General features: G+C 36.8%; 1 protein-coding gene across 7 annotated transcripts in view; it reads left to right on the top strand.

The window, feature by feature from the left end:
* The first annotated feature begins 1,071 nt into the window (after positions 1-1,071).
* The window catches only part of LOC149827827 (TNF receptor-associated factor homolog 1b-like), a 31,128-nt gene continuing 17,434 nt past the window's right edge, over positions 1,072-14,765 (top strand). For 2 of the 7 annotated variants that reach the window (XM_090019673.1, XM_090019674.1), the window contains exons 1-6: positions 1,073-1,260; positions 1,398-1,683; positions 3,195-3,306; positions 3,470-3,558; positions 3,669-3,737; positions 3,848-3,977. In XM_090019673.1, the coding sequence (XP_089875799.1) occupies positions 1,506-1,683; positions 3,195-3,306; positions 3,470-3,558; positions 3,669-3,737; positions 3,848-3,977 (578 nt within the window). In that variant the 5' untranslated portion in view covers positions 1,073-1,260; positions 1,398-1,505. Of the gene's footprint in view, positions 1,261-1,397; positions 1,684-3,194; positions 3,307-3,469; positions 3,559-3,668; positions 3,738-3,847; positions 3,978-14,765 lie in introns of all 7 variants that reach the window. The other 5 variants (XM_090019672.1, XM_090019668.1, XM_090019670.1 and 2 more) reach the window with 4 other exon arrangements.

Genomic DNA, 14,765 nt, shown 5'->3' with positions numbered 1-14,765 from the left:
AAAAAAAAACTGGCATTGGGTTAGATCTAAAATATAAAATACCTTCCCATGCCTAGGCTCGAACATCTTGGTTGAGTCTTATTGGTTCGAACTTTGGTTTGAGTTAACTATTAGAGTTAGAGCTGGACATGGATTTGAATTTGGCCTTTGATCCACATTTTGATTTCCTCGCCGCCGATACGGATCTTAAGGCAATATCCGAACGTGACCAGATTCAACACAGACTTATGGTGTTGGACTTTTTTTGTGGATTAAAATATGAATCAATATTTTCCACTGGATTTATATATTAAATATGATCCACTTAGAATTTTTACATGCAAAACGCTTGTTTCCAACCTTTTTTAATGGATTCATCAAAAAATATCCACATAAAATTTAGATATGGATTCAACTCTACATCATTGGATGGTTGAGGTATACGAGTATATGAACCTATTGCTCAAAAATTTGGATTCATTTTCGGACCAACCATGACCAAACTATATCCAGTCCAATTGCATCAAAAGCCTCATTATTCTGTTGGGCCTTCTCCACATTCAAACTATAATGGGAAAACTTATCTTCTCCAGCTAAAACTAAACTTATCTAACGCATACAAAAAGTTTAACACCTGAAGGTCATTTCGGATCTGACCTAGACCCGGTGCCCTTAAAAGTTACAAAGAAACCCTAACTTGGAATTAAGTACCTTCTTAATATCTTCAAAGTGGGACCCATTGAATGCCGCCTTACATTACACATATCTAACATGAAAAGTCAAACCATTTTTTGCCCCTAAATCATGCTAAACACTCATGTTCATACTAACCGACATTTAATCAAATATAAAACATTTCCTCCTAAAGTTTTGCTAATATGGATATGATAAACTATGTCTATTATTAAAGCATACAATAAACACTCGCTATTGCATTTACTATGTTTTTATCAAAATATTTACTCTTAAAACACAGTTAAACATAGTATTATTATAAAAAATTTATGATATTATGGCAATGCTTGAGACTACGCCATACACACAATGAGCTTAGTTTAGATGTGCACATATGCACAAGAGAGAAAGAGAGAGAGGAGAGAAAGAGAAAGAGGGTAGGGGGGAGAGAGAGAGAAAGAGAAAGAGAAAGAGGGGGGAGAGAACGAAGCCCTCGTTCTCCACATCTGTATTCCTTTGCTCTCCCACCCTTCCGTTTCTCTCTTGCAACCTTCTAGAGAAGGCAAAATCTAGCGGCGAGGCGCGTTATTGTGTCTTCTATTAGAGGTATGCTATCCCCATCTGCCTCTTTCACGCTTTTCTTTTTCCTTTTTCTGTTTTTGTAGGGTCAAACTTTGGGTTTTCTGTGGTTTGATTTTGTGGGTCGCGTTAATTCATTGATGGGGAGGTCTGGATTTTTCCAGGTGGGTTTGATTTCGACGTTTCTGCAATCGGGTCGTTCAAAAATCGGGATTTTGATGTTGGTTTTGCGTTTTGGAGGTGAAGGAAGGGGGATTTTGGGGTAGTGAGCAATGGCTGGGTCTGTTAGCGATGATAATGGGACGGGAAGATCTTCGGATATGATCTCGAGCGGCCAGAGATGCCCGTCGGGTGATTCCTTCTCGGAATGGAGATCGTGTGAGCAAGTCGAGAATGGGACCCCATCTACATCTCCGCCGTATTGGGATTCCGATGACGATGATGATTGCGGTACGTTCAGTTTTTCTGCATCCTATGATCCTTCTATTTTTTTTTGTGTGTGTCCCGTTCCGTTCTTCCTTCTCTAACCCGTAGTATCTTCCTCACTTCCTGTAATTAAGATCGTTGTTTTGCGTTCTAGTCGAATTAATCACTCTTCCGATAAAAACCCATGCTTTACGGTCGTGTTGATTACAGCGTCTTGCCTTTGTTGCTCGTCGGGATATTTAGGATCCATGACGGTTTTAGAGGTTTCAAAACACACTGTCAACAAGTTTTTTTTTTTTGGAAAAAATGGTACTGTTAGATGTTTCTTATTTTGGTTGCAAATTTGACGTTTTTCCTCCATGTGAAGAAAATTGTGAGGTAGATGTTGAAGTAAATGAGTTTAATAAAGATTTGTAGTTGGATGCCACATGTTAGACTTGATTTTGTTAAGGATATAAATGAGATTCATGTTCATTTATTTTGATTCCTTCTTGGTACTCTTGGCCTGCGTTTGTCTCCCATTTGTATATTGCAGTGGAGGTGTTTTGTAATCTAAATATGATAGCTAGGCTGCTAGCATGTGTTTGGAGCCTACCCAGGCAGCCCATGTTTTGCGTGGACGGTTCTACTAATATTGCTGATACCCAATCATTATAAATTTTTAATCACCCACCATCTGTTTGTTTTTCTATAGTATGTTATGGTATATGATGTCGTGAGATTTCTTCCTTGGCCACTGTTATTCGTGCTTTCTTGTTGTCCCGTGGAAGTTTTCTCTGTTATATGTTTAGTGCTTTCTTGCGACCTTTTTGGCACTGGGAACTTTGCCGTTGTTGACTCCTTTTATCACCTCTTGCTACGGGTTCATGTTAAATGCTCATGATAGGCTTGATTTATTGGTGTAGCATCTATCATAGACTAGTTTAATTGGAGGTATTTGGTATGGTGGAGGATGATATAGTTTTATGAGAATCGCTGCTTCTGGAGGTTTCTATTTTTTATAATAGATATTCAAGTGTTGAGTTCTTCCAAGCTATGGTGCATGTAGAAACAAAAATAAAAACCTGTACAACATAACATGGTTTCGAAATGACAACATGAGAATAAAAGATAGCGAGAGAAAGTGAGACTAGAAAGGAGTAGAGTTTCACATCAACCCAGTGAAAGAATTCAAGAACATAGAGTGTGTAGTTTTTATCATGGTGCTTTACACAATCTGGACCCCTGACAAATAATTGTGAAATTAACTTCAGAGATGATGTTCTTTGTATCAGGGGTGTTTATTTCTGTCCATTTAGGTTATTTTCACAATTAGTTAATCTTTTTATCCATTATTTCCATTTTAGTTTTCTTTTGCAACAGTGATAATCTAAGTGCAGTCTGGAGGGTTTGCATACACCAGATTTGCTTAAGCTTTGTTGCCTTTAAGAATCTTTGATTATCTATTAGCTTGCCGCTGTTAAGTTTTTATTCATGCTGACCCTTACAATATAAATTATTCATGTGATTGGAGGTTGATTTTAATGTGTGTTTAGGATCAAAGCCATCTGAGTTATATGGGAAGTTTACTTGGAAGATTGAAAATTTTTCACAAATAAACAAAAGAGAGCTCCGTAGTAATGCATTTGAGGTTGGTGGTTATAAATGGTAAGGACTCTTGTACATCTAGTTTCATGTGACTTATTTGTTATTTTTTGCTGTTGCTGTCTTTTTAGGTCCATTTGTTGTATGCTACTAGTTTTATTATCCTTTGTTTTTTCAAAAAAATGCCAACATGTGGGCTCCAATATCATGTGAAATACATTTGCAGGTATATCTTAGTTTACCCCCAAGGTTGTGATGTGTGTAACCATCTTTCTTTATTCCTCTGTGTTGCTAATCATGACAAACTTCTTCCAGGTGAGGGATTTGATGATTGACATGACATTATTGCATATTCTTTATCCTGCATTAATAGAGGGATCATGCATTCCTTTATTTTTTATTATCATATTTTTTTTGTGTTGCAGGATGGAGTCACTTTGCACAGTTTACGATAGCTGTTGCGAATAAAGATCCAAAGAAGTCAAAGTATTCTGGTGTGCAAGAATAATTCCTCACTAAATTTAAAATCTATACCTGAAACTTGTGCCTGCTTTGCAGTTTTCTCAACCCCTTTTTTGCTGACATATGAAGGGAACTTATGCAGATACTTTGCATCGGTTTTGGAAGAAAGAACATGATTGGGGCTGGAAAAAGTTCATGGAGTTATCAAAAGTGTATGATGGCTTCATTTCTACTGACACACTTGTAATAAAGGCCCAAGTTCAGGTGATTAGGTATGCTGTATTTGTACTTAAATACATTTTTGATATGCTATATTGAGTGGCAATAAAATCTTGTACCTCTTCTTCTCAAAGTTCCTTTTATATAGTGAAAGCAGTTCTAGTTGTTGGTTATACCATGTGTTCATCATGTACTATTTTTGAGTTTAGTCATAGAGGTTCAGATCATGTTTTTTGTCTTAATTTTATCTTTTTCTGTGTCCAAAAACTGTCTTACTTTCTTGAGCCCCTATCTGGATACTTAGCAAACATTATATACCTGTTGAAGACCGAGTTCTTCCATGTCATTTCTCAGGTAATGTTACATGGTATCTTCTCTCTTTCAAATAAAAAAGTAATTATTATAAAAAGTTAAAAGGGTACAAAGTGGCAATAAGTCACCAATAGTGGAGATTAGTTAGGATTGGGAAAAGCTCTGATATCCTATCCATGAAATATTAGTCCTAACCCTTGTCCTTCATACAGGCTAGAATGTCAGGCTGGGTCTTTAAATCAATAATTAGGTTGCTTGAGAAACTATTTTTGAGTGCCCTTCATTCCTCTCAATCCGGGTAACTACTGCTGTCAACTCAAATGCCATCTCCTGCCTCCAAATCAAGAGCCAAGTCGAGAATCCCTTTGAATGGTGCTATGCCTCACTAATCTAGTAGATCTGGCCTGGCGATCTTGAATAAAACACAATAAAAGTTTTTTTTTTTTTGGATAGGTTAAGTGGGGTGTTGATTCCTTGTGTTATAGCACTGAGCTTTGGTTGGCAAGGTTAAAGCCTTCCCACTTCAAGCTCATGTGAGTTTATCTGATTGAGAGATACCAGCCGAGGAGATGGTCTTTTGTGGAACAGGGCAGAACTCGGTTCTATAAAAATATCTGACTGAAAAAGGATCTGGACAGATTGCTTCTCCAGATCAGCTGGTTCATTTTCTTAGTTTGCATCTGGAATTTCCGTTCATAAACTCAATCCAATTCGTAAATTTGCTGTTCATGAAGTTTCTTCTGAAGACAACACACTAACCTCCCTCCACTGGCTAACATTCCTCAGTTGAGCTGTCCTGTCTAGCTCATCTGGAAAGCACTGGGAGCTTGATAGCCAAAGTATCATAACCACTCTAGGTCCTTCCAAAAAGATAAAATGTTACCTGACACCAACTCATTTACCTGAGACTTCTCATTTTGATGGCCATCCTTTTATGCATACTTATGCCTAAGAAAACAAACCCATAGATGAGAAAAAAAGGGCTGCTGCTGAAGAGTTTTGTTCATTAAGCTGATCTTCTCGGTAAGTCAAACAGGGAAAGAGTCTGTTTGGTCATAATCTATGTCACAGGGACTCTCCAACTAGGTGCCGCACCCGCGTCGCACCCGATGCGGTCAACCTGTCCCTGTGTGCAGTCAACGCACCCAGGGTCATTTATGTCCAACTTTTGGACTTTATATATATATATATATATTTATATTTTTGCCGCACCCCTGTACCCAAGTTTTTTGAAAGTTCTGCGCACCCGCACCCGCACCCGCACCCATGTGACATAGGTCATAATGACATGACCGACTTCTAAGAGTTCAAGTAGCCACTTCCAGGTTCCTACTACCTTTCCATAGGAACGGTTGGAAAGTTCTTATTATCTTTTTCTCATTTTCTTTGAGATCTTAATAGGCACGAAGGATTCATGTTAACACATTTGTAAATAGTAACTTTATCAGCTGATCATAAATATTTTGCTGTCCACATCTGAACTCTCTTTGCGACCTTCGATGACACACACACGCATGCACTACATTCATAAACAAATTGGAACCCATCAGTTCTCATTTCCTCTCCACTAATTCTGAGTCCTAATTGTTCTGCGTCTAGGCATGAGAGGCTTCCTCAAATACTAGGATGTAATCATTAGTTTGTAGTTGTGCTAGGATTCTTTGTTGTATCTTTAAAGTCATTTATTTTTTGGAGATTTTATTCTATGGCACTGGAGCAAAGTTTGTTGTCCAAATCTTTTGTACCTGGAAAATAATTGACATAAGGAAGTAAGATTTCTAGCATTGAAAACCAACTTGATGAAGCAATGGCCCTAAAGGGGTTTGGCTTAGTGGGATGGGGCCTAGGCCACTAGGCAGGCAGTGTAGGTTCAAATCCCATGGGCGGTCGCCCCTTGCACAAGACGAAGAATGGCGACTCTTTGGGGGCAAAGGGTAAGCCCATGGAGTTTTACACTGTCAAAACAATAATCGTAGCAAAGCCACTGCGTCTAGGTCTTTGATCCTGGGGCAGTTTCTTTGTGTAAATATAAAAAAAACTTGATGAAGCATTGATTACGGTTAATTTAGTAGGAGTAATTGAATCCACTCTGAGCAACTTTGGTATGAACTTATTATACTTTTCACTTGTTGGTCTTTGAAATGTTACATGTGGTGTTATCTCACCTATTAACTTGTATGAGCCTCTCCTGCGAGTGTTCATGAGGTTTGACCTCTTAAAGTGAAGATTTCATGTGGGGCGTCATGGAAGAAATTAGCAGAAGTATATGACAACCTCAAAGAATAAAATCCAAGTGAAGTAGATATTGAGAACTAAAGTCTCTTCCAGAGTTTGGGCAACATCAACAAACTCACTTTCACCTTCTAATAAATCCCTGAATTGTGATTGATGGCTAACAAGGGTGAAAGAGTTGTGCATTAGTGTATTAGATGCTTAGCAACCAGATTCTTCCTCTTGTTCTTTGAATCATTGATTGATAGTCCCATATCTGATTGGTGCTCCCATAATGCATGATTTAATTCCTACAAACCAATAAGTGTCTTATGGATTTTCAACTTTAAACATGCAAAGAAGGCAAGTTCAGGCATTGTTGCATACACTGATAATTTGAATATAATATTGTAATTGTCACAAGCATAAAATTTATTGCGAGCCCGTGCGGCGCCAGATTGCTAGGTCTGGCCAGCCTAACGGCCAAAGGCCTCGCACAAACTCATTTCCGTGTACTGAATAATTTCATTGGCCCTGTGCACAACTGCGTAAGCGGAAGCTGATGAAACTCATCTCTTATGTATATCTACTTGGCCCAAGCTGCTGGTTTCGCACATCGCCATCATGCTTCGATGAATAACCAAATGGGTCGTAGTCCAAGTTCAAAGGAAAGGGTGGCGCTCACACCCACCGAACCAACAACCAATCCAAACAGTAACGCTGCACCTCTAAGGCTGCAACACAACCTCCTGAGAGTGTTACTCGAGAAGGCCTTGCAGGTTTGTAACAGACGAAAGAAGATTATTTCAAAGACTACCTAGCCTTTCGGTCAGTTGATAGCTGATGCGTCATAACAAGCAACACTACCCATATTGCTCACCGATGCCTGGGAATTCACTCGCCTAGCCCCGAGTCACCTTTCTCGGTTGGAACCACCTAATGTGATCCTTGAGAGAATTAGTCTTAACCCACATGCACCCCCGTGTGACCAATGCTACGCATGAGATCCGCTGGCAACCTCCTCTGATCCGCTGGCATACTGCTTAATAAAGCAATGCTCTACATCTGTGCCGCTACATACCATCACATCAATGACAATACCGTTTGCTTATTGCATGCCATGCTACCACTGCTTGTCACCAATCAGCCCAACACATATTGCACGTTCGTACACTCTATGCATTTTTCCCTCTGTAGAGCTCCACATTGCACATGCCCCATTCCGAAAGCTCGGTTCGGGATAGTAATAATATCATAATATATTCAAGATATTGGTCAAATGAGAGCAAAAAATATATTAAGAAACACAAAAATACAACCTTTGTTGAATCTCAGTTTCAAGTTTTTAATCTCTTTTTATGGACCCAACATATAGATAAAGATCATGATAATGTCTAAAAATAAAATCACACAAAAAATGAGGCCCATTTTGATTTTTTTTCAATACCCAAATAAATGGTTGATTTTCCAGAAACTTGAGATCTTAGGAATTTCCTGGTTGGATGAACCAGGGAAACCGTTTTTATAAAGTTTTTCAAAATACGATGAATCTATTTATGTGCAGAACATATACTCAAATTATCTACAAACGCTGAAATATGTGGGAGATCTAAAACGATCTTGAACTCCAACTTCTTGATGAGTTCACGATAGAGGTATTTTGGAGATTTTTGATAATATTAGAGGCATGTCTCTCCTTGTTTTTGAAAGGGATTAAAACTAAGAGAGGTTGATTAGGTTTGGGCTGCTTAGTTCTCGAGGATGAGGGCTGGTGAGAACTTGGGGAAGAAAGGAAGGAAAGATGGAAGGAAGGGAAAAAATAAAAAAAGGATACGAAGGGAGAAGGGAGAAGGAAAGGACAGAAAGGTGGAAGGAAAGAAATAAAGGAAGAAAAAAGAAAAAAGGGAGAAGGATGAAGAGAAGAAAGGAATGAGATGTTTCTGTTTGTTGTCAAATTTCTAGTTGTAATGCAATACTTAGTATGATAACTTGCAAGCTCGGATGCATGGTTTATTAGTCAAATCTAGGGTGCTTTCCATGACCTTTTTCCCCTCCATCTTTTCAAAAACTTCTAATATTTTTCTTTTTCTTTAGGCGCCCACATTCCACCCTGATTGAAATCGTCAGATGTTGCTTTGTTGAGATATAGCTGACACAGATACTATGGTTAATGGTTAGGATTATTTTGGTTATATATAAGAATTCATACAGCTTATTGTGTTAATATATAAGTGAAAATATGCAAATAAACAGGATAAATTGGTGTGATAAATGCTACTATATATGAAATAAATATGTAACACAACTTTGCTATATATTTTGGATGCTGGACATTCTTGTTATAAGATAATTCGTGTAATGCTTTTGATCCTGTCTCATCAAAGATTTTAGTTGTGTGTTTTAGTGAACAGTAGTGTCCACACCAGGTCTGTGGCTCGCCAAGGTCCAAAAACCTCTGTATGTTAGGGTAGGATGATTTTAACTAAATTGGAACCTATTGAACTCATAGTATTAAGTGATGGGTCACAAGACATATCCAAGATAGAGAATACCAGTCTGGTAAAGTTATATTTGTATTAGCGTAAAGCATCCTTGCATTGTTTAGTAGTTTTCCAAGATTATGGAGTTGATTTTGCAAAATGTCGTTGGCGGTACTATCCAAAGCAATGCATGCCCTTAGCTGTTTTGAGCTTTGTCAAGGTAAACCAGGAGAGCTGAACATACGAGTGTACTATAGGCTGATTGCATTAGCAACATGCACACACATGGGTACGTGCACCGCACCCGTGTGCAAGATGTATTTGTGTCCTCTGAAGAGATCTTTCAGTGAAGTCCTTTTGCCTTCCATGCCATAGGATCTAAAAAGCTCCTATAAGAACATGCTATGCCATGTCACTGTGGCTTGATTAAGATTTAGTTCCCTCTCTAATTTTCGGGAGGTAACTAAGGGGGCGTATGTTACACCTCCACCCAAGGGAAGTCACTTTCCCTTAAAATGGATGCCTAGGAGCGAAAGTGCTTCCCAATGAGGGGAGTGTGAACCCCTTTTGATAGGAAACATGATTTTTTTGCATTTACTATGTGGGCCCCACCACATTTTTTTTGTAATGGAGATGCTTGTTTCACCCCTTCTAGGCCAGAGGTTCTCTTTCCTATGAAAGTGGGCTTTTTTCATAGGAAAGGGCATAAATAAGCACCCTTTTATGGAAAAGCAAATTCCTTAATGTGTAAGAGGATGGTTAAATGTGATGATGAGAAGTCCCAACAAAAACAATTAAAGGAAAAGCAAGATACAAAATGAGGTACTGTCAACTCCAATAGAGTGGCCAATTGTGGGAGTGCCAGTCTAGCCCAAGTTCAATGTTGGCCATTCCTCCTTTGCAGAGTGGTGCAAGTAGAAGAATATTCTAATTACAAACATCTTTGCTCAGCTCAATATGAAATGAAAGGGACTGCATATGACAAGTTGATGTTTGATGTGCCTTCGGGTAAAGATGTCTTCTTTCCATATATGTAGGTCTTGCCTCTCTTTAATAATGTTCTTAGTTTGGCTTGGTTGAACTTAAATGCAAAAGATTTCTACCTCATAACACGCATTGTGGCACCTTCAGGCTCACTGTGGCTCAGGGTGGCAGTATTGGACATAGTTGCTGTTTCTTGGCTGTGGTTCATATGGCTGTAACACAACCAGCAGAACCTTGAAGTATCCAAAAGATAGTGGGATCTATTCAATCATGGCTAGCATTTATGCTGCGGCATTTAGATGGGATGATGTTGCTAGAATAAGGAAGATGATGAACACTAGTGGGTTTAGAAAGGCTCCAGGATGCAGCTTTATTGAAGTCAATGGTTTTTTTACACACGAGTTCGTTGCTGCAGATAAGTTGCACCCTCAAATTGATGAGATCTATTTAGTTTTAGATGGGATTGGCAAGCAGTCAAAGGTAACATTGCTCGGTGATTATGATGGAGAGTTTGACATGGAGAATGAAGTTTAGGAAACATGCATTTGCATGGACCCTGTCTCTGGTTGCTTTCTTAGTGCCAGCGTTCTAAAAGACACTATCAAGATTTGGTCATAGACTGCTTTGAGGAAGACGAATGTGTTATCCCAATCCTTGTGGAATCGTCTGTTAAAAAGTATATACATATACATATATTTATATATGATATATATTATGTGTACATACCAATGTATATACACTTAGTATATATATATATATATAATATTTTTTTCTTTATTTATTTTTTCCATTTATTAATTTTTCCTTTTAGTATCTAGTTCCATTTGAACTAGACTTACACTAGTCAACATATTGTTGACTAGTTTAGACTCCTTTTAGTATCTAGAAATAGAGCCGTTGGACTAGCTCCGACTCTCTTGGGCTTCTCTTAGCTTTATTCCAAGAGCTCATTCATGTGTATAAGTAAGGGTTATCCCCCTCCAATTGAATTAATTTTTTTTAAGCATTTTATCTGAAGTTAATAAAGATTATGCATTTTATTCTTGTGCCTTCTTATTTGTGCCCTTTTGTGGGTTTTGGTTAATGTGTCTTTTATAGACACTTGTTGTCAACATTTGTGTTCTCGTTGAAGGTTGATATTTCATTACATGGTATCAGAACTTGGAAGCTCTTAGAGTTTTTTTGAAAGTTGCTGCCTCGTTGTCCGTGCTTTTGAAGCAAGAAGAAGATTCTTTTTCCGATCATGATTCAAGTGTCTTTATGCCAGCATAGCTGGAGAAAAGTGTGTTTCGTTGGCTCGTGTGATCGTTGACACCCCTCAAAGATTTTGAAACCGTGATTGTGCTATTGTTCTTTCTCTCATTTTATTTATTTTTTTGGTCTCTCTTTCTCTCATCTTCTTTTTTCTCTCCTTTTCACCCTTGTAAGAATGAATGACAATGATAAAGTCACCATTATGTCCAAAAAATTAAATGATACCAATTATATAATGTGGGATTCAATTATGAAGCATCACATTTGGGGAAAAGGGTCGTGGGGTTAGTAGATGGTTCTGATCCAGAACCAAAGCTAATCCTCACTAAAATGGAAAATGAGAAAGAAGGACCTCTCACGGGAGGAGAGAAGACTAAGGCCTTGGCCACATATGAGAAAAAATGGAAAGAATGAGGCTTACCAAGATCATGTCTTGGCTAATTAACGCTGTAGCTATCAAAAAATGCAAGTCTTGCCAAATTTGAGCAAGCCGATAAAGCTTGGGATTACCTTAACAATATGTATTCCCTTAAAGATATTGTACATGTGTCCAAATTCCCTTAAATATATTGTACATGTGTCCAATTTGTAAGACAAGGTACGAACTACGACCCAAGGCGGCATGAGTGTTAAAGAATACTATAACGAGTTGTCCAAACTTCGAGAAGAATTGACTCTTCTTGAGCCAAAATGACATTACCCCGAAGATATCGAGCTTTACCAAAAGCAACTTGATATAGAGCACTTTTACCAATTTGTAAATGGTTTGAAGCCAAAATTCGAAACCACCAAATAAACTCTTCTACGTAGAGGAAAAGTTTCTTCTATTATTGATATTATTGAGGAATTAACTATGGAGGAGAATTGTCTAAAAAGCATACGTCAAAAAATAAAGATGATTTCATTCTATCGTATCTAAATAAGGGAATTTCATGCGTACCTATAGACCACCTCATTTTGGAAGACAAGGCAATATGACAAAAGGAAAGTGATTTGCAACCATTGTCATGAACCAAAACATTATAGCTCTCAATGCCCCCAAATTAAGAAGGGATGACAAGAAAGTGGCTTCGGTTAGCTCATCACAAGAGTCAAAAGATTCAAGAAATCGAGATGTTCCTGTATCTATGACTCAACTAATGAAAATATATCAACCTCTTCTCAAAGGAACATCTTCATCAACTATAGTCTCAACTGGAGATGCAGTTTCATCCTTCTCCGATTCTGGTAAATTTCCTTGGCTTCTTGATTCTTATGCTTCTTTTCATATGACCCCAAATAGTGGTATTTTGACCGAATGTCATAATAACTCAAGTGTGATAAATGTTTTCATGGTCGATGGTACATCTCTTGAAATAAAAGGAATACATAATTTCAATTTTTTTAAAAATTTCAACAAATTTTTTATTCCAAAAGTTAGATATATTCTCAAGTTAAATTTAAATTTTTTATCTGTTTATCAAATATTTGATCATGAATGTAATATCTCATTCTCTTTTGATGGTTGTTGGGTACAAGACCTCCCAGTCAGGGAAGCTGGTTTGGGAAGGCAATAGAGATGAAGGTCTCTATTATATGATTTTTTTCGAATTACCTAATGATACTTTTTGTTATAATGTTCAGAAATTGGATTTGGATTTGTGACACAAAAGACTTGGTCATCCTTACATATCCAAAATTCAACATTTTCCAAATTTAGGAAAATTTTGTAATTCTGAAAATTTTACTTGTAAATATTGTATTCTTGGTAAAATAAAGAGATTACCATTTCATGACAACTTTTTGTTTATTCTAGGCCACTTGAGTTAATACATTCAGATGTTTGGGGTCCTGCACCGGTCATATCAAAAGGTGGATACACATATTATGTGATTTTTGTCGATGATTTTTCTAGGCATATTTGAATTTACTTCCTTAAACATAAATATGAACTTTTCTTACACTTTCAAACATTTCACAAAATGGTCAAAAACAAATTTCAAAGTGATATTTTCATTTTCGTACTGATTCAGGTGGAGAATTTTTATCAAAAGAATTTAAAGATTATCTCATTTTATATGGCATCACACACCAAAGATCTTGTCCTCATACACCACAACAAAATGGTTTGGCTGAACACAAACACATTGTAGAAACTACTAACACCTTATTAATAGCAAACCAAATACCAAAAGAATTTTGGATTGAAGTAGCCTTAACTGCTACCTATCTTATTAACAGAATGCCATATTCCTCATTAAAAAACACAACTCCAATTGAAAAACTTGTTAAATTATCTCTTGATTACTCCAGATTAAGAGTTTTTGGATACAAATGTTTTGTCTTCACTAAAAGAAATGATAAACTTTCTTCCCGTGCTATCTCTTATGCCTTTTTAGGTTATGCAGATAATAAAAAAGGCTATAGATGTTTTGACCCTCAAAATAAAAAATTGTATGTTTCAAGAAATGTGTTCTTTTTGGAAAAAAGTTATTTTTGATTTTGAAAATGCTAAGTAACTGAGTATTCATTTCTATTAGATTTAACTTAAAAGCATGATAGTTGTGATTATGAATGTAACCCAAATGATGGTCAAGATATGACAGATTCAGAACAACACCTTGACAATGTATTTAATGAAGAGCAAACCCAGAAGGACACCAATTATTTACAATACTCCAAGCGTAAGCATCCCAATCTTCCATGTGCTTTAGAAAAATATTTTGAAACACAAACCAAAAAATCATTTTGAAGTTCTAAACCTCTAGCTAAATTTCTATCCTACGAATCATTTTCTCCAAATTATAGGGCATTCATTGCATTAATACACTCATACATAAAACCTTCAACCTATGCTCAAACCAAAGAACATTTTAAATGGATAGAAGCTATGAGAGTAAAATCAAAAGCCTTAGAAAAACTAACACTTGGATTATTCAAAGCATTCTACAAGAAAAGAAACCCATAGGACCTAGGTGGGTATACAAGGTTAAAACCAAAAGTGATGAAACTCTTGAAAGATATAAAGCCAAATTAGTTGCCAATGGATACTCTCAAAAGTATGACATACATTATGAAAAAACTTTTGCTCCAGTTGCCAAGATGACAACAATTAGGACTTTAGTAGCCTTAGTTTATATTAGAAAATGACCTATATTTCAAATGGATGTCAAAAATATCTTTCTTAATAAAAACCTCGTTGAAGAAGTCTACATGGAAGCACCACCTGTTATAAGTATTCCTAAGGGTAAATCTCTTCGTTTAAATAAAGCTTTTTATGGTCTTAAACAAACACCAAAAGCTTGGTATGACATATTTAGTCATGTTGTAATCAATATTAGATTCCGATCTTATTTGACTGACACTGCTTTGTTAAGATTTCTGATGCAAGTATTATTATTTACCTTCTTTATGTAGATGACATAATCATTACCGGAGGAGACAAATAGGGAGTTGAAAATATTAAAAGGCCTCTTAAAAATCATTTTGAAATGGCTGATCTGGGTTTATTAAGATACTTTTTAGGAAGTGAAGTGGCTTATTTTCCTAGAGGGTATCTATTATCTCAATTTAAATTTGCTTTTAATATTGTTTTCAGGTCTTAAGTTACAAATGATAAGA

Source organism: Nuphar pumila, chromosome 10 (assembly GCF_984573655.1).
Source record: "Nuphar pumila chromosome 10, dmNupPumi1.hap1.1, whole genome shotgun sequence".
Lineage (NCBI taxonomy): Eukaryota > Viridiplantae > Streptophyta > Magnoliopsida > Nymphaeales > Nymphaeaceae > Nuphar > Nuphar pumila.
The sequence above is the reverse complement of the archived record's forward strand: the minus strand, read 5'-3'. Positions and strand labels throughout refer to the sequence as shown.